At 38.1% G+C, this 20,732-nt stretch overlaps 1 protein-coding gene across 1 annotated transcript in view; it reads left to right on the top strand.

The window, feature by feature from the left end:
• The window catches only part of DGKK (diacylglycerol kinase kappa), a gene marked incomplete at its 5' end in the record, with an annotated part of 190,945 nt that overhangs the window by 60,689 nt on the left and 109,524 nt on the right, over nucleotides 1–20,732 (top strand). Inside the window, 3 exons of the mRNA XM_082716525.1 lie at nucleotides 9,235–9,345; nucleotides 11,439–11,519; nucleotides 13,465–13,569. Coding sequence (XP_082572651.1) covers nucleotides 9,235–9,345; nucleotides 11,439–11,519; nucleotides 13,465–13,569 — 297 coding nt within the window. The remainder of the gene's footprint in view (nucleotides 1–9,234; nucleotides 9,346–11,438; nucleotides 11,520–13,464; nucleotides 13,570–20,732) is intronic.

A 20,732-nucleotide genomic window follows, 5' to 3' on the forward strand; every position in this document is an offset into this window, starting at 1 on the left:
TTCATTTGTTTCCATGAATTTTTCAATTCTTCTTTTATTTCCTGGTTGACCCATTTATTCTTTACTAGGATGCTCTTTAGCCTCCATATATGAATTCTTTCCAACTTTCCTCTTGTGATTGAGTTCTAGCTTCAGAGCACTGTGGTCTGAAAATATACAGGGAATGATCCCAATCTTTTGGTACCAGTTGAGACCTGATTTGTGACCCGGGATGGGATCCATTCTAGATAATGTTTCATGTGCACTAGAGAAGAATGTGTATTCTATTGCTTTGGGATGAAATATTTTGAATAGACCTGTGATGTCCATCTGGTCCAGTGTGTCATTTAAAGCTTTTATTTCCTTGTTAATCTTTTGCTTAAATGATCTTTCCATTTCAGTGAGGGGGGTATTAAAGTCCCCTACTATTATTGTATTATGGTTGATGTGTTTCTTTGATTTTGTTATTAATTGGTTTATATAATTGGCTGCTTTAATGTGAGGGGCATAGATATTGAAAGTTGTTGGACCTTCTTGTGGGACAGACACTTTAAGTATGATATAGTGTCCTTCCTCATCTCTTATTATAGGCTTTGGTTTAAAATATAATTTATCTGATATAAGGATTGCCACCCCAGCTTTCTTTTGATGTTCATTAAGAGGGTAAATTGTTTTCTACCCCCTCACTTTAAACCTGGAGGTGTCTTTTGGTCTAAAATGAGTTTCCTGCAGACAGCATATCAAGGGGTCTTGTTTTTTTTTTTTAAATCCATTCTGATACCCTGTGTCTTTTGATTGGGGCATTTAGCCCATTCACACTCAGGGTAACTATTGAAAGATATGAATTTAGTGCTATTGTATTGCCTGTAAGGTGACTATTGCTGTATATTGTGTCTGTTTCTTTCTGGTCTATTACTTTTAGGCTCTCTCTTTGCCTAGAGGATCCTTTCAATATTTCTTGTAGGACTGATTTGGTGTTACAAATTCTTTTAATTTTTGTTTGTCCTGGAAACTTTTGTTTTCTTCTTCTATTTTCAATGACAGCCAAGCTGAATATAGTGTTCTTGGCTATGTATTTTTCTCATTTAGTATGCTGAACATATCATGCCCATTCTTTCTGGCCTGCCAGGTCTCTGTAAATAAGTCTGCTGCCAATCTAATATTTCTGCCATTGTATGTTACAGACCTCTTCCAGAGTTGCTTTCAGGATTTTCTCTTTGTCACTGAGACTTGTTAGTTGTACTAGTAGATGATGGGGTGTGGACCTATTTTTATTGATTTTGAGGGGAGTTCTCTGTGCCTCCTGGATTTTGATGCTTGTTCCCTTTGCCATATTAGGGAAATTCTCTGCTATAATTTGCTCCAATATACCTTCCCCCCCCCCTTTCTTCTTCTTCTGCAATCCCAATTACTCTAATATTGTTTCATCTTATGGTATCACTTATCTCTCAAATTCTCCCCTTACAGTCCAGTCATTGTTTGTCTCTGTTTTTCTCAGCTTCTTTATTTTCTATCATTTGATCTTCTAAAGCACTAATTCTCTTTTCTGCCTCATTTATCCTAGCAGTAAGCCCCTCCATTTTTTATTGCACCATATTAATAGCTTTTTTCATTCCAACTTGGTTAGGTTTTAGCTCTTTTATTTCCCCAGAAAGGGATTTTATTTCTCCAGAAAGGAATTCTCTAATATCTTCCATGCCTTTTTTGAGCCTAGCTAGCACCTTGATAATCATCCTTCTGAACTCTTGTTCTGACATAGTACAAATGTTCGTATTGATTAGGTCCATTGTCATTAGTACTGCCTCTTTTTCTTTTTTTGTGGTGTGTTTTTCCACCTTGTCATTTTATCCAGATAAGAATATATGATTGAGAGAGTAAAATACTAAAAGGATGGCAAAGACCCCAGAGAAATATATGCTAACCAAATAAAAAGAGACCTGAAACCAGGAGGGAGAAGAAAGGGGGAAAAAAGAATTACATATACGTGTGTGTGTGTGTGTGTGTGTGTGTGTGTGTATAACTGGTGAATAGAATGGAGCCACACACTTCACTTTGTGTGTATTCTGGTCTCTTGAAAGAAATTACCTCCCAAAATTTTTAAGGAAGGGACAAATTTACTTATTTACTTACATATTTATATGTATATTTTTATTTATAAATTTATTTATATATTTATAAAAACTTATAATTTATATATAAATTTTTATATAATTTTTAAATTTGTATATACATGTATATGTATATATATATATTTATATACACACACCATATATATGGGTAAACACGATAAAGGGATGAAATATGATTGTAAAGATGAAAATTAAAAAATAGTCTAAAAAAGGAAATGATACGTTGGTTGGAAAAAGAAAAATAGAGGAGAGAATGTATCAATCTGGAGTTAGATTTAGGATATATTTTGATCTATTAGAAGAAATTGTATCTTAAAATTTTAAAGAAAAAACCTATATGTATACAAAAGTAATGTTAAATACAATGAAGGGAGAAAAATGACTATAACAATGAAATTTAAAATATTTTTTAAAAGGTATTGATAAAATAGTTCAAAGACATTAAAAAGGAATAAGTAGAAGTTAAAAACTGGATTAAGAAAAAAAAATAAAAAAAAAATTAGGGATGCCTGGGTGGCTCAGTGAGTTAGGGCCTCTGCCTTTGGCTCAGGTCATGATCTCAGGGTCCTGGGATCAGGCCCTGCATCAGGCTCTCTGCTCAGCAGGGAGCCTGCTTCCCCCTCTCTCTCTGCCTGCCTCTCTGCCTACTTGTGATCTCTGTCTGTTAAATAAATAAATAAAATCTTTTAAAAAGATTTAACTTCGCAAGACTAAAGGATCATGGGGAAAAAAGCCATGAATTCTATGTGTTACTGTCTCCTCGCTCTGGACTTCCACAGTTTTCGTTGAATGGTGAACTTGGTCTTGACTGGATGTTCTTACTGATCTTCTGGGGAAGGTGCCTGTTGCAGTGAATCTCAAATGTCCTTGCCAAAGGCAGAATTGCACAGCCCTTGCCAGGGGCCAGGCTAAATAACATTCTTGGGTTCGCTCTTGATGCTTTTGTTCCCTAAATGCTTTGGAGGACAAGAATGAAAATGGCGACCTCCCAATCTCCAGCCTGGAGGAGCCGAGAGCTCAAGACCCCACTTCTCAGTGTGCCTTCAGAGAAAAGCAGGCATTTCCCCCCATCTCCTTGGTCTCTGGCTACACTCCGAGATCACCCAGCCTGTGACTGAGTGTTTCGATCTCTGGCACCTGGCCCCATTTGGAGTCTCCAAACCCAACAGATTCCTGCAGTGCACTCCCATGCTACTCCTCCCAGAGGAGGAAGGAGGGGGTCTCTCAGGATCTGCCACTTTTGGGGTCCACGCTCAAAGAGCAGTGGCCCAACTGTGACTTAGATTATGGTTTAAGGTAACCCTGAGCTAAGAGTGCACTCCTCAGCTCTGTCTCTATAGCCAGCTTCCCCACTCCGATACCTGGCAGCTCTGCCACACTCAGACACCCATTGTCTTTCTGTGACCCTGCGGCACCTGAGACCACACTGTCCCCATGATGGCTCCACCTCCTGCTTAGCCTCTGGAGTGATGTCCCTCAGTGGAGCAGACTTCTAAAAGTTCTGGTTTTGTGTCCACTGCTCCATCACTTGCCAGGAGCCGGCTCCTCCTCCCACAGTCTCTCTTCTCGTCACCTCGATTCACTTCTCCACACATCCTACCTTCCCCAAATTGGTCACTTTTCTATTCCTGGAATTGCTGCTCTTCTTCTCTTCTATCTCCTTTTCCATTTGTGGGTGTTCAGAATGGTTTGATAACTATCTAGCTGAACTCCTGGGACGTAATGCTATTTCTGTCTCCTACTCCTCTGCCATTTTGCTTCCTCCCCACCCAGGACAGTCACTTAAAACAAACAACAACAAAAAAAAAAAAACAGGAGAACTCCCTTCTTGCTCACTACGGATTACCATTTACCTCTTAGAGGGAAGCTCATTAACAGTTTTAATACTGAGTATTCAGAACTGTTCATAGAACAGCTTTTAATTCTTTGATATCTATGGTCTTATCTTTCAGGATGAAGTTTGATTAGTATGTTTACTCTGTGGTGTGCATACTAATTATTCAGTCACTCCACATTTTCTTGCCATGGGCAGAGTAGTGGAAAGAGCATAGAGCTCACCAGTATTTTATAATTGTGATTCCTCAAGCAAAGCAACAGAAAACACCCAATCCTCAGATTTACCTTCTGGAAATTGGAGGTACCACTGCATGGTTGTGGTGGAGGGTAATGAGATGATGTTATCTGCAAACAGCCAGGAACTGGGAAACACTATGCAAATACTCTCATGGGACACAAGCATTCTTCCAAAGCTACCCTTTGCAAGGTGTGTGTGTGTGTCTTCCAATTTTTGTCTCACATGGTTGTTAGGTTTAGTAGCCTTGAGCAGGTAAAAGTTTGTTTGCATGCACATATTTTATTGACTTGAGGCAAGTGATTGATTTTTAGCTTCTTCTTGTTCAAGTTGGGGCACTTTTTGAGCTTTAAATAAAAAGCAGTTTATCTAAAAATGGGGATTGGGTTAGTAGGTAAGTTTCTCCCAAAGGTGGACAGAGTTAAAAAGGAAAGGAACTATAGTAATTTTACCTTTTTCAACCCAGATTTTTATATTTGTGGAAGTTCAGAGTTGATGATATAGAGTCTGTGTTTAGAACTTAAGAAACTCTTGTGTGACCTTCTAAACTTCCTACCTACTATACATGGACCACATCAACATTTATCTGCTCCCAACATGGTAATATACATCTCATACACAGGATCCTAACACACAAACTCTAAATTCATGCACTGCAATCTCCTCTGACACTAGAAATAACTACCACTTAATTCACTTTGTCCTCTAGGGAAAGTGACAATTGTTATAGTTCAGAAATTTCAGACTGGTTGCTGTGGGTGGGCTTTGTCCTGCATATATGTTTTGTTTGGCACTCACAAATTTTTAAAAAGTTAGTTAGTTCCTAGTATTTAAATATTACAAAACTTCACACAGATTTTAGTTTGTATTGCCAGCTTGTCTTAAAAAATGGAATGAGCTAGTAACATTTGTCAGCATTTAATCATAATCACCTAGAATTTAGTAGCAACTGATATTTGTCTCTCCAATTCCCTTGCTAAGTCTTGAGGATCCTTTTGTTACCAACCAGCCCTCTATGGATATTGACTAGATATCCCTACACTTAAAGCTGTGCATTCAAAGTGATCAGTTTAATATTATGGCACAGAGAAGAGATAATTATGATTTGGCTGGTATACCAAATTATAGGATATTTGAGTAGATAAACACTGTCTTGGTGGAACCCCTCATTTGAATCAGAAGGTAAACACTTAGAGCAATAAGCATGAAGCCTCCAAGGCTTTTTCAAATAATTCTCTGAGCTCATATAACTTTGTTTCTCTCTACATGAATTATCAGTCCCTCCTCCTCTACTCCCATTATCCTTATCTTTGAGGCAGAGAATGTGCCTGCAATTTCTTCAGCTACCCCAAAGGGCCCTGCCAAAGGTGAAGTCCATATTAGAAGCTCAGAAAATATGAATGAAGCACTTTATCCAATGATACATGTATCGCAAAGTCTATTTTTCCTTTTTCTTGACTGACAAATACTAGGCTCATGGAATGAGAAATGAAGGTTTTGATGACTTGCTGTGTCCTCAGATTAATAGATTAATTAATTAATTGGTTGGTTCACTGTGTCCTTGGATGGATAATAAAATGTCATTAATTAGCAAGGCACAGGTAAGAGAAGAAAAGAGAACCATTTCTTTAGTACCAGGAAGGGGAATTAAAGAGTGGTCATTACTAAGATTTCATGGAAGGAATCAGCTGGGAAGAAGAGGCTGAATTCTATTACTTCAATGTTTCAAATCACCAGGGTCTGAGAATTTTCTGAAGGCCAGAAAGCCCAGAGTTCTGGGAATCTTCTAGAGGAACAAATCCCCCCTACTCATTTCTCATTACTATTATAATTGCTCACTAAAAATGAGCTATTATAGGGGACACTGTATATTACAAATGTAAGAACAGTATGAGAAACACTTAATAATTGACTAAATAGAATAACTTGAGAAAGGGGCAGAAATAATGGCTATGGCTTCAATGGTTGTAGCAGTTAAAATTTTGAACTTTAGTCTTTAGCAGAAAGGGATAATATGACTGTTTAGGTATCATTAAGACTTAGTATGGAAGAATATACAGCATAGAGGTGAGGAAGTTGGGATAGAGAAAATTAAATACCATCATTGAGAGTATATACCATAGACCACCAGACCAGAGAAAGACTGATGTAATTACAATGCTTAGAAGAGTTGTTTTCTATTGATGACTCAGTTTTAACAATTTCAATATAATTTCTCACTCTCCCTGCCAGCTTTCCCCTTCCCACAGATCTTAATGTTCACTTTGTCTTGACTCTTTCACACCATTCTTTTGTAAACATCTCAAGGGCATTATAATAACCTTGAAACTCCCATAAATTATCAAAAGGACCCAAGTAAACGTTCCTCATGAACTGACTTTACAGTTGACATACAGAGAGGTTCTACCTGTTAGTGCTATCTTATGGGTTGGAGGTAAGATAACAGAGAGTGTAATAGATGTGTGTATATTTGGGAGAACAAGAGTAGCAAAGGATTGCTTAGATCAGGGTCCCAAGCTCAAATGCTTACTGGAGTCAAATACCCCAAACTGAAAGAAGCAACTGCTACTCTGATCCAGCAAACTGTAAGCCATGTGAGACTATAGGTTGACATTGTTACCAGATTTTCTGTTTTTTTTTTTTTAGTGTTATGTTAGTCACCATACAGTACATCATTAGTTTTTGATGTAGTGTTCCATGATTCATTGTTTGTGAATAACACCCAGTGCCCCATGCAATATGTGCCCTCCTTAATACCCATCTCCAGGCTCACCCATCCCCCTACCCCCATCTCCTCTAAACTCAAAGAAGCCATCAACAAAACAAAGAAGTAATCCATGGAATGGGAGAAGATATTTGCAAATGACACTACAGACAAAGGGCTGATATCCAAGATCTATAAAGAACTTCTCCAACTCAACACCCAAAAAACAAGTAATCAAGTCAAAAAATGGGCAGAAGACATGAACAGACATTTTTCCAAAAAAGACATACAGATGGCTAACATACACATGAAAAAATGTTCATCATTATTAGCCATCAGGGAAATTCAAATCAAAACCACACTTAGATAACACCTTACACCAGTTAGAATGGCCAAAATTGACAAGGCAAGAAACAACAGATGTTGGAGAGGCTGTGGAGAAAGGGATCCTCTTACACTGTTGGTAGGAATGCAAGTTGGTGCAGCCACTTTGGAAAATAGTGTGGATGTTCCTCAAAAAATTAAAAATAGAGCTACCCTAAGACCCAGCAATTACACTACTGGGTATTTGCCTCAAAAATACAGATGCAGTGAAAAGAAGGGCCAAATGTGCCCCAATGTTCATAGCAGTAATGTCCACAATAGCCAAAATGTGGCAAGAGCAGAGATGCCCTTCAAAAAACAAATGATAAAAAAAGATGTGGTCCATATATACAATGGAATATTTTTTTAAAGATTTTATTCATTTATTTGACACAGAGAGAGAGAGAGACCAAAAGTAGGCAAAGAGGCAGGCAGAGAGAGAGGGGGAAGCAGGCTCCCCACTGAGCAGAGAGCCCCACGCGGGGCTCAATCCCAGGATCCTGGGATCATGACCTGAGCCAAAAGCAAAGGCTTAACCCACTGAGCCACCCAGGCACTCCTATACAATGAAATAATAATCAGCTAAGTTGGTTGAGCAGCTGCCTTCGGCTCAGGTTGTGATCCCAGCGTCCTGAGATCGAGTCCCACATCGGCTCCTTGCTCGGCAGGGAGCCTGCTTCTCCCTCTGCCTCTGCCTGCCATTCTGTCTGCCTGTGCTCGCTTTCTCCTTTTCTCTGATAAATAAATAAAATCTTAAAAAAAAAAAAAAGAAAGGATGAATACCCAGCTTTTGCATCAACATGGATGAGAGTGGAGGAGATTATGCTAAGTGAAATAAGTCAAGCAGAAAAAGCCAATTATCATTTGGTTTCACTAATTTGTAGAACATAAGGAATAGCATGGAGGACATTAGGAGACGGTAGGGACAAATGAAGGGGGGGCATTAGAGTGGGAGATGCACCATGAGAGACTACGGACTCTGAGAAACAATCTGTTGGGTTGTTTGTTTGTTTGTTTGTTTAAGAAACAAGAGACTTGACTTTTTCTGTGAAATATTCTGTCCTTTAAATATTATCAGCTAATTAAAAACTGAAAAACACTATGTAGGCCAAACTTGCACCACCACTAAGCAGTGAATTCTAATTTAGATTATGATTGGAATTCATGGTAGTCCCTAATTTGGTGACTTAACTAAGTCTGACTCTTTGTCCATTCAGTATGGGTTGGCTCCAGCTTTGTGGTTGTGAATATTTCTCCCAAATGGCACTCTCGTATGTTGGTTTGTATCCTATAAATGTAACTGAGAACTTCCTAAAGATAAAAATGGTAAACAGATTCTATGCTTGCTTTGAGTCATTCTGTTCAAAAAGTGAAAAAGTGACCAGACTATGAGATACATAACGAAAATAATCAGAAGGTAGTTCCTTTTTGGTGACTCTTTTTCTTTCTTACCAGATCATAAATCCCTTGAAGGTCAGGGTAAAGACTTTGGATTTGGTTCTGAAAATGTTAGGAAGCTATTGGCCTTCCTTCGTGAGCAGGGGAAGGGATGTGATCCAACTTAATATTCTAAAAGGAGCACTGTAACACTGATAGGAATGGTCTAGAGCTACAATCTGGAGCCTTCCAGAATATCTGCCATTGCTGAACACAGATTTTCCCCCTATTAATTATCTTCTCCTAAGAATATTGTTCTTATATTTTTATGTTCATGTCCCTCCTCCCCATCCCTTACCACGAGTGGAGGTGTTCTCCATGTTTCTTGGGCCAAATATCCTAAGGAACTTAGAGCCTATATCATTCTGAATGCGTTTTCCAAGGGTAACCAATTCCTTTTCTGACTGAATTAACTTCCTTGTATTTTTATCTGGCTCTCGGGCCATTTCTCAGATATGTGACAGAGATAGAGCCATCCAGATACCTGATATTCTTAACTGAGAGAACAAATTACTCAACTTAATTACTCAACATTATGCTTTATCTTTCAGAAAATACTGAAGGAAGGACCTTTGCTGAAGAACTGTAATTCCTTCAAGAGATGGAAGCTTAGGTATTTTCTGGTTCGAGGACAAAGGCTCTGTTTTGCACACCATCCCGCGGTAAGAAAATATATAGTATATATAGAATATTTATTCCAGAGAATATCTACATGATCTTGTCATTTTGGGTGAGTGGGTGGGAATGCCAGGAAATGTTTGTGAGGGGACATAAGCCAATAGGTAAAGACATGTTGGCAAACATCAAGGTAGAAGTTAAGATCTTCTACTTTTCCTTTAACTTGTCCTTTTGGGCCAAATGGAGGGACACTTTTCTCTCCCTTCCCTTTCCTCTTTCCCTTACCTCTATAGAGTTCCTCAATTAGCTTCTACATCAGAACCAACTACACAATTTGTGGTGCCCAGTACAAAATGAAAATGCACGGCCCCTTATTTAAAAACATCATTAAAGATATTAAAATATAATACAATGATTAGTCATATCATCTTTTATTTGTTATTTAATGTCATTCTAAGAAAAGATAAAATTTTAAATTATTAGCATTTTTGCCATTCATCTGTATATTATGCAATGCCAGTTTTAAAAGCAAATATAAAAGCATTTAGCTCATATGAAAAATGACCAAAATTATATAATTTGTATTTAGTAGCTCATACACACATACATATTTTGTTCTTACCAGTATACAAAGCCATCTCAACTGTTTTAATTTCACATCTTGATATTTATACATTCTACCAGCACCCTGGCTGAAAGAAAAAGGAATTATGGGCTGCCCTATCTTTCCCTTTCCTTGAATGTTACCATTTTCAGCATAAATTATTGGCTAATATAGGGAAGTAACATAAGTAAGAAAGAACACAATAGGGTGCCTTGGTTGTTCATATTTCTTAGAACACCATTGCCTTTTTCTCTGTTTGAGGCAAGTTCTAGTTCCTAACATAAGTGTGGATTCTCAGGGCTGTAAGCTCCCTTACTTACTCAGTCATAGATGTAACATGCTTACCTTGTACTTGCTTTGAGTCTCGTTGAACTCCCATACATCATGGGTCCACTGGAATTCTATGCTCATGGGCATCATGAATGCAAATGGAGTGATAAGACATGGGGTGGCATGCAGGTTGTGCATATCTCCTCTGCTTATGTTCATGAGTGATTGTCCCATTGGACTTCATTTCCAAAACATGTCCAAAGATGAAATTATTAAAAATTTCAAGATTGGGGGCACTTGGGTGGCTCAGTGGGTTAAAGCCTCTGCCTTCGGCTCAGGTCATGATCCCAGGGTCCTGGGATCAAGCCCCGCATCAGGCTCTCTGCTTGGCAGGGAGCCTGCTTCCTCCTCTCTCTCTCTGCCTGCCTCTCTGCCTACTTGTAATCTCTGTCTGTCAAATAAATAAATAAAATCTTTTAAAAAATTATAAAATTTTTTTTTAAGATTGTAACAGCAGAGCATTAAATAAATCAAGTGCAGGGCCCTTCTGAACATGGGGCCTGTATGAATGCACAGGCTCTGTGCCAGGGAAGCCAGCCCTATCTCTATTCATAGTACTGCTTTTCTTGCTGCTGGCTGGATGTTAGCAATTATAGCCAATGTATAAGGAGACATAGGCCTCAAACAGAATAGGACTAGCAACAAAGTCAAAGGCTGCCAGCTAATAAATAGGAGCTAATAACTCTTATCTGCTCCCTTTGGCCCTTAGCTAGGCCATATACCATTATCTTCAACAGCATAAACCCTTAGTTTTGAATATTTCTGAACCACCTAAGCCTTCCTGTAAATCCACCTAACAGTTTTAGAAAGAGTTGTGTTTTTCTTTAGTTTGGTTTGGTTTTTTTTTCTTTTTTTTTTTAAGAGGCAGGCAGAGAGAGAGGAAGGGAAGCAGGTTCCCTGCTAAGCAGAGAGCCCGATGCGGGGCTCGATCCCAGGACCCTGAGATCATGACCTGAGCTGCAGGCAGAGGCTTTATCCCACTGAGCCACCCAGGTGCCCCAAGTTTGGTTTGGTTTTTGTATGTCACATAATATATCAACAAAAATCATGATGCTAAATAAATCCCAGCACTCAAGTCAAAGAAATGATAAGCTCATGACTGCCAAAAATGCCTGTGTGTGTGTGTGTGTGTGTGTATTTTTTAGTGTCTCTTGACATTATTAACCAGATTTTTTTTTTCTTCTCCTTCTTATCTCTTTCCAGTTTGCACGCTTTGAAACAATTGATCTGTCTCAGGTTGCCTTGGCAGAAAGCAGCTGTAGAAATCTTTGTCATAGTTTTTGTGTAAGTAATATTGGAAATGATTAAATTGGTTGAGGTGTGAGCTAGTTGGGTGGAGGGGTTGCCATACCCATGTGTTTCCTCTTCGAAATGCATGTTTCCCAAGTCTCCTTTGATCCCAAAATGTGTGTGGAAATCCACTTAAAGCAAATGAGTGCTAAAGATTATTTCATGTAAACAATTTCTACCAGCCCATTGACAGAGAGGAAAAAGTGATGTCTTATTCTCTATTACCAGCCTGGTATAAAGCTGAGCTGATTTCTGGGTGGTGGGGAGAATGAGTATTATTAAAAAATCAATCCTCCTGGTGAAGGTGATTTAGAAGAGTATCACTGTGAGGTTTTCAAGAGACTGCTAATATGCTGTAGAACATAGCAAGATAATCGTTACGTGACACTCTCTCCATTGATGAGGTAGATAAGAACCTAATCCAAAGTGAGAGCTAACTTATGCTGAGATTACTGATGGGAGCACTTCAAAGAAAGCAGAGGATTTTCAAGGAATGCATTCAAGGTTTTGGCACTGATGAAATGTCATAAATATTCACTTATTCAAGTGGATCCAGACCAGAAAGCTCACTGAAAAATAGCGAATTCTCCTACACACCTCCTTCTAGAATTGTCTTCTCCCAGCCTTAGTGGTAGGTTATGGAAACTGGGGTTCCTCTTCAGCAGAGTGATAATTAGCAGACTAAAAACCTACAGGCCCAATACTCCACTTTTGTGACTGGTCCACATTCCATTCGCTCTTGAAAGTAAAACAGTAGGATATAAGAGGGAGACTCTACTATCATTTCTCTCTCTTATATGCCAGTGACCTAGGGTACAGTTCAGAGTTCTCTTGACCCAATTCCAGAAATCTCAACCTTTGGGTGATGAGCATATATGCTAATGTTTTTCATCTTTATTATACAAAGAAATTCCAAGGACTAGGAAGTCCCTTAGCCTAATTAAAACACAGAGGTATCATTGATCAGCCCCATACAATAATGGGTTGGGACCAAATAAGTGACTGTTGTCATAATTCCCACTAGATTCTATTCCTATCTATCACAGACTCATGCTGTGCTACATGCAAAAGGCGATGGAAATTTCTTGTTGGTATAGTGAGCTCTAGTTCTAAGATTTGGGGGGCTGGTAGTAAAGGCAAGTAGGACCACTGAAGCAATCACTGATGCTGTAGCCATCTGTGTCCCTCCTGCCTTCTGGGAAAAGACCAAGTCTTGGACATGGTCTACCTCGGCTAGACCCTAACATGGCTTTCTCATTATTCCTGCCAGGATCCATACACCAATCAGGATTAAGAGACCAACGGTAAAATTGTCTTCAAGTTGTCCTTGACTATAATCAAGAAAGAAACTGAATTTTTAGACTTTTCACTATTTCACTCTCCCCTCAAAGAGAAAGAGGCATACCCTGCTGAAGCATATACCCTTTTACCATTTTTAAGTAGTCAAAGCAGCAGTAAGTGAGTAAGATTTTCAAGCAGCCTCACTGAAGTAATAGATGGTGCATGGCTTAATGTTTAAAAATGTGTATTCTGGAGCCAAAGAAGCTGTATTTTAATTCTGGCTCAGCTTTCTACCTGCTAGGTGGTCTGGGCAAGTCATTAAACTTTGCCTTGGGTTTCCTAACTATGAAATGAGAAAAATAATAATGGCCACTTCATGGGGCCATAATGTAAATTGAAATAAATAATATATATAAAGTGTAATAGAGCACTGCCTGGCACATAATAAATACTATTAAATTGTTACTCATTACTATTATTATTAATTTGGGTAGGTATCTGAGAATTTCTTTCTTACATTTAAGTGGCTCTGGGAATTTCTGTCTTATATTTAAGAAGTGGCTTGGTAGACCTGTCTAGTCCTTGGAAAGGTCACAGGCTCTGTTTGGGGGAAAAGTTGTAGAATGTGATCCAGCTAATAATATAACCTTATGTTTAGGTGATCACACCACAACGAAAAGTTACCCTGGCTGCACCCAACCGGAAAGACATGGAAGAATGGATTAATGTCATAAAAACTGTCCAACAGGGAGAAATTCGTAAGGTAAGGGAAATAGTAGAGAATCCACATAGCTTTCAGAAGTAAACAGTTAATTTATTTTGTTAGTTAAGCCACCTTTCAAATAATAAGATGGAACTAGAGACCATGTGGTCAGAAATTATAGATGGATATCATTAGGAAACCTACTTAGAACTATTTATAAAAAAAAAAAAAGTAATTCACTTAGACTTGACCTTGGTAAGTATGTGATTTATATAATCCCATATACATCCAACTGATACATAGATGTCACTGTACGCCCAATGGATGAGGCACTCAAGACTTATGTGAGCAGCTAACTTAGAAGTTCCTTTGTTAGCAAATCAGCAGTTTTGACCTGGGTCTCCTGAGTGACTATCGTAACAGCTCACGAACTGAGGCTCACAAAGGAGAAAGAAACAAAGATGAAATAAGTACTTAGTAGCAATGAAATAACTACTCAGTAGCAAAGGCAAGATTTGGACTCAGGCTGTGTGACTCTAAAGCTTATGTCTTTAAACATTATGTCATTTTGCCTTTCTGTTCACTGTCCACCAAAAAAGAAATGTAGGAGGAAGAGCAAGGAACAGTCCCCTCCAAAGCTTAGCAGAGTTCTTCTCCTTAGTAATACCAAACCCCAAGCCACTGGTCCTGGAAACAAACTGTACACTATTCAAACTCTGGGCTATGTCCTCAATCCACTCTTCTGAAGACCCACTATAGTTAGAAGTTATGTAAGCTTCAACAAGGGGTTTTTTTCTTATATCAGTGTATGGCACATAGTAGAGGCATAATAAATATTTGTTGAATGAATAAATGAATCTGAGGGTAATCATGGAAGCATGGTTTAGAAAAAGAATGATATATGGTTCATATTAAAGCAAAGCTCTGCTGTGCAGGTCTTGGAGATAAAGGAGAAGATGAATCCATCCTTAAGAAGAAGCTGATATTTTAAATAACTAGCAAAGGGTAGAGAATTATTACAGGCACTAGGGATGAAGGAAAGGTAATGATAGGTTTTATAAGCAGAAACAATGCTATGGGCGGGGTGGGGGGAAACATGTGTTCTCATTTCTCTAGAACTTCTCAGGCTTTTGACCACTAATTTTCATACCTATATACTCTGCTATTCATGGGCTATGAGTACATAACAAGTTGACTTAACTAGGGCCTAGGTATCTTTCCACATATCAGTAAACTTCTCCCAGGCCTACATTGTCTATGCATAAATAAGAGATTTTTGCTTAGAACCTGATGATGGTCTTTACATGAAATGCTCTTATCATTTTACTCCATTGTCATTTCCTTCTTCCTTTCCTAATAGAGAAAATCATCCCAATCCTCCCCTCCACTCCCATTAAGCCCACTATGGCACAGCATTAGTGGTAGCCACAAAAAGTTGTGATTTCCATTCTCCTCTTCCATTATCATCCCTATGGGCCAATCCCTTTCCTTCCTTTGGTTTATCTCTATCCAAATTGGAGCACTTCTCATGAAACACACACTTTCAATTTGGCATAAAAGCTTACATATGATATTTTAAATTTCAATTATTAGTCTAGAAATGCAAAAGCTCCTAAAGAAAACCATCAGGCCATTACTGTGTCATTCCTGATTCAAATGAATTAAACATCTAAGTAATGACCACCTAGCATAAACTAGAAAGGAAAAAAAAAAGGTCTACCTGTTTACTCTCTTGGAAGAATCGTGTTTCAGGTTGCAATCACAACCTCCGTGAAGCTTTTCCAGGGATCTGAATCTATTATGAAATACTTTTAGCTGACAGTGAAATGTTTCAGCATGACCATCTTAGCAATTCATCCTGCATGAGTCTTAAAGAGTCAAATATGCTTTCTCTCATATGTACTTTATCTCTAATGGTCTCTTCTATTCTCTGTCACAACCAATGCCTGATACAGGTGAAGGAAGATTAGTTATGGACTTAGTGGTCTATTAAAGTCACTGTAAGTAATTGGATAACCTACTGTAAAATAGGCAGTGCACATTAAGGAATAACACCTTACTAGGCCCCCAGTTCTGTTCCATAGAGAGTTGAAAAGAAGGTGTGGCTTTGGTTTCTGGCCTCAGTGAGCTTTTTAGGTAGTTGGGAAGACAAGATATAAACAAAAGAAACAGTTAAATGACAGCATTTGAGATAAATAATAGTTTTCAGACATGTTACAGGACAGTGCATGATTGATTGCCAGATGAATGAAATAGACAATAAAGTGGTATAGGAGTTCAGGAGAGAAAAGTATGGGATAGAGTTCTCTGGGAAGAGTTAATAGAGGATATATTTGAGAGTGACCTTGAAAGGTGAACAGGATTTTATTGGTGACAGGGAATTAAGGGTAGGGAAAAGTCCTGAACAGGGGAATTAGTTTAAGTAAAAGCTGAGTAACATAAAAAGAGAAACTTATAATAGAGTAAAAGAAGAACTCCATTTGACCAGAAGAGTTTGGGAAAGTTAGTTTAAGAAATGTCTAGAGAGGTTGCTCTAGAGAAGTTGCCTGAGCAACCTCTCTAGACATTGTACAGGATTATCAAAGCCAGGATAAAGAGTGGTGAAGAAGAGCAATATATTCAGTTCAGTTTAAAGATGGATTGGAAAAGAAAGAGAGTTTATCAAAGGGATAGAGGAAGCTAGAAATTAATTCAGATAAGACAAAGTTAAGCTCCAGAATGAAGATAGAAAGGGAGGACAAATAGTGGATACTGAAAAGGAAGTGGGGAAAATCTAGATATATGAAAGAAATAAAGGAGAGAGAAGAGTCTTAAGCAGATAAAAGGTTTGAGCCTCAGAGACTTAAAGAAAGAATAGGAAGAAGAAAATGGGAAATAAAGAGCTACTTAGAAAACTAGATTAAAAGGTTAGCTCTTTCTGATGAATTGCCATACATCCATTGACCATGGAAATAGGAATAGACCTTAAAAGTTATCTAGACTCCAGATTCTTGATTCTAAAACATCTTTAGATCAAGTCATGGAGCCTTTATTTAAATGCTTCCAAAGATGGCGAACTAAGTTTCCTACAAAAGAGTCCTTTCTGAGGTACCTGGTTGGCTCAGTCACTTAAGTATCCAACTCTTGACCTCAGCTCAGGTCTTGATCTCCAGGTCATGAGTTAAAGCCCCATGTTGGGTATAGAGATGACTTAAGTAAATAAGAGAAAAATATTTTAAAGAGTCCATTCAGTGTTCTTAAAGGTGTACATTTTAGAAAGTTTTTGTAGTCTTTGGCCTAGTAGAATAACTTTCTAACATTCAGTGTGTGTTACAAGAATGGCATCTGCTGCCTTTTGAAGTAGAAAGCTACCTGTTATTGGTAGCATTAAAAGCGAATTATTTAAGCAACTGCTTCTAAAAATGTTATATATAAAATTAATTTTTCATAGTAACATCAGCAAGATGGTTGAGGTCCCAATGCTCATTCACTTTTACAAAAACATCAAAAACAACAAATAAACAGTTACATGCCAACTAGAATAGCTCTGAGAGAGCTCCAGAATATAATGAAGAAGTTTCAGAAACTCTATGAAGCACAGAGACAGAATGGCGATGTAGAAGAACATAGTTAGCAGTTTATTTGCATTGTCCCACCCTCCAATATGGCAGAGCTTGGGGCCAAAAATCATCCCCTCAGCCTGACCTCCCTCCATAAGGGAAAAGGAGAGCTGGAGGATTTCAACAGTCTTCATCAATGCTGTGGACACATTCAGCATTCACCATGGAGATGCTCTACAGATTCATTGATGCTAAATCAAGTAAATCACATGATAGTTATGATCTCCCTGATATGAGGAAGTGGTGATGCAACATGGAGGCTTAAGTGGGTAGGAGAAGAATAAATGAAACAAGATGGGATTGAAAGGGAGACAAACCATAAGTGACTCTTAATCTCACAAAACAAACTGAGGGTTGTTGGGGGGAGGGGGTTTGGGAGAAGGGGGTGGGATTATGGACATTGGGGAGGGTATGTGCTTTGGTGAGTGCTGTGAAGTGTGTAAACCTGGTGATTCACAGACCTGTACCCCTGGGGATAAAAATATATGTTTATAAAAAATTAAAAATTAAAAATAAAATAAAATAAAATAAAAGTGATGAGGATGGACAAAAAAAAAATCAAGTAAATCACAGCTGCCTGGCCCCCATGTTGCTGTGGACACCCCCCCCAAATAGCTGAGATAGCAACCTCCCTGAAAAATCTGCCACCATTGTGCCCCCACTGGGAAAGTGCCACCATATGTACCCCACCAAATCTGCCACCCACCACTACATTCTTCCCCCAAACCAGAATCACAACCTCCATTCCTGTAGCCATGCACATATTCTGGACCCCAGATCCATGACTCCTCAGCACACACTCATGCCTCACACACCAAGGCACTGTGATAAAAGTACATTTGCCCCAGTCCCAGATACTACAGTTTTTCTGGTTGACCCTGAACTCCAATCCCAGTGCTATGGTGACTGTGTAGGTCCCCACACCCAAGATATTAACACCATTGTCACTGAAAATGTGTTTGTGCCCCTGATCCTAGTACCACTACAGCCACATATGTGCCTACCCACTGGACCTAGCAATAAGAGGGATCCTCTTGGCAATGACTTCCCTTGTGAAGGAAAAGGAAAACAGGGGTACCAAGCAGCCCTCACCACCAAGGAGCCCAACCACCCATATGGAAGCCCACAGCCTTGGCCAATGAGGTCTCCTGCAGTCTTTGCCAACCCTGGCCTCAGCTGATGGAGCTCCACAGAAACTTTGCTGCTGTGCCCTCCCTGAAGCAGGAATTGCTGCTGTACACCATAGAGCCAGAGCTGATGTATCCAAGCCAAATTATACACTCACACCCAACTATAAGTAAAAGTCTTTATCCCAAAATGAGTCTGTGCAGTCTGGAAGAGGTAACTGCTCCATCACATGTGAAAACATCAACACAAGTATACCAAAAACAATTTAAAAAATCAAGAAAACAGAACAGCATCAAAGAATTAACAATAATTTTCCAGTAATTCACATCAAAGAAATAGAGATCTATGGACTTCCTGAAAAATAGTTCAAAATAAGTGGTTTAAGGAAGTTCAGTGAGCTACAAGAGAGCACAGATGAACCATTTAGAAAAACCAGGAAAACAATACATGAACAAAATTAGAAGTTCAACAGATAGATAGAAATCATTTTAAAAAGAGCCAAACAAATTTCTGGTGCTGAAGAATACAATAAATGGAATGAAAAATGCAACAGGTAACTTCAGTTGTAGATTTGATCAAGCAGAAGAAAGATTCTACAAATAGCTCATTCTAAATCAGAGAAGAAAAAAGAATGAAAAGGCATGGAGAAAAGCAAACAAATATATGCATTATGGGAGTCCAAGAAGAAGAAAAAGGGACAGAAAGCTATTTAAAGAAATAATGTTTGAAAACTCCCCAAATCTTGGGAGGAAGATGGAAATTTAAATTCATGAAGCTCAAAAATCTTCAAACAAGATCAGCCCAAAGACAACTATACCAAGACATAATCGAACTGTTAAAAGTCAAGAACAACAACAACAACAAAAATTTGAAAGCAGCAAGAGAAAAGTAACCCATCAAATACAAAGCAGTTTTCTCAACAGATATCTTGGCCACAAAGAAAGTAAGATGATGTAATCAAAGTACTGAAAGAAAAAAAAAAAACCTGTGGGAACCCTATGCCTGGTAAAATTATCTTTTAAAATGAAGGAGGGGTGCCTAGGTGGAGCAGTCATTAAAACTCTCGTTTTTGGCTTAGGTCATGATCTCAGAGTCCTGAGATTGAGCCCTTTTTTAGGCCCCATGCTTCACATGGAGTCTGCTTGGGATTTTCTCTACCTTTCCCTCTGTCCTTTCCCCCATGCTCGCTTGCCCACTGTCTCGCTCTCTCAAATAAATAAATATTTTAAAAAATAAAATAAAATGAAGAAGAGATAAAATCTTTCCCAAGCAAGCAAAAACTGAAGGAATTTATCACCACTAGACCTGCCTTACAAGAAATGTTTGGAAGAATTCTTCAAATTTAAGTAAAAACACACTAAACATTACAAAAGCATAAATCTCAAAAGTAAATGTAAATATAAAGATGTATAAGGATTAATATAACACTGATAATTTATGCATTAGTTTATGTAGTGGATAAATTACTTATAACCTAAATGCTTTGTTAATGGATACACAATATGAAAATAAGGAAACTCTGCCTACAAGAACACAAAGGTATGTGTTCGGGTGAAGTATACGTTATTGAAGTTAAATTGTTAACAACTCAAAATAAAGGCTATGATGATAAATATTTTATACAAGCCTTGAGCCAGCCCCCAAAAAACAGCTATAAGAGATATACAAAAGATTTTAAAAAACCAAAACAAATCATTATGAAAAATAATCATTAATAATAAAGACAGACAACAAGAGAACAAGACAGGGTAAAAAAAACACTGAAAGACATACAGAAAGCAAATACTAAAATAGTAATAGTGAATCTTCACTTATCAATAATTACTTTAAATATAAATAGATTAACTTCAGCAATAAAAAAACATGGAGTGTAATACTCTAGCTTTTTCATGCTGTTGCAAATGGCAAGATTTCATTCTTTTTTATGGCTGAAATATAGATAGATATAGATATAGATATAGATATGTACCATTTCCTCTTTATCCATTCATCAGTCCATGGACATGAGCTGTTTCCATATCTTGGCTATTGTAGGTAATGCATTGGGGTGCATGTACACCTTTGAATTAGTATTTTTGTATTCTTTTGGTAAATACCTAGTAGGGCAATTGCTATATCATAGGGTAGTTCTACTTTAACTTTTTGAGGAATCTTTATGCTCTTTTGTAGAGTGACTGCACAAGCTTGTATTTCTGCCAACAGTACAGGGGAATTCCCCATAAGTCAATCAGAGAGACAAACATCATATGATTTCACTCGTGTGTGATTTAAGAAACAAAATAAATGAGCACTGGGGAAAAAAAAGAGAGAGAAAGGCAAATTAAGAAACAGACTCTTAACTATAGAAAACAAACTGATGGTTACCAGTGGAGAAGTGAGTGAGGGTATGAGTTAAATAGGTAGTAGGTATTAAGGAGTACACCTGTGATGAGCCCCGAGTGTTGTATGGAAGTGCTGAATCACTATATTGTACACCTGAAATTAATATTACACTGT

This window comes from Mustela nivalis (genome assembly GCF_964662115.1).
Source record: "Mustela nivalis genome assembly, chromosome: X".
In the NCBI taxonomy this organism is placed as follows: domain Eukaryota; kingdom Metazoa; phylum Chordata; class Mammalia; order Carnivora; family Mustelidae; genus Mustela; species Mustela nivalis.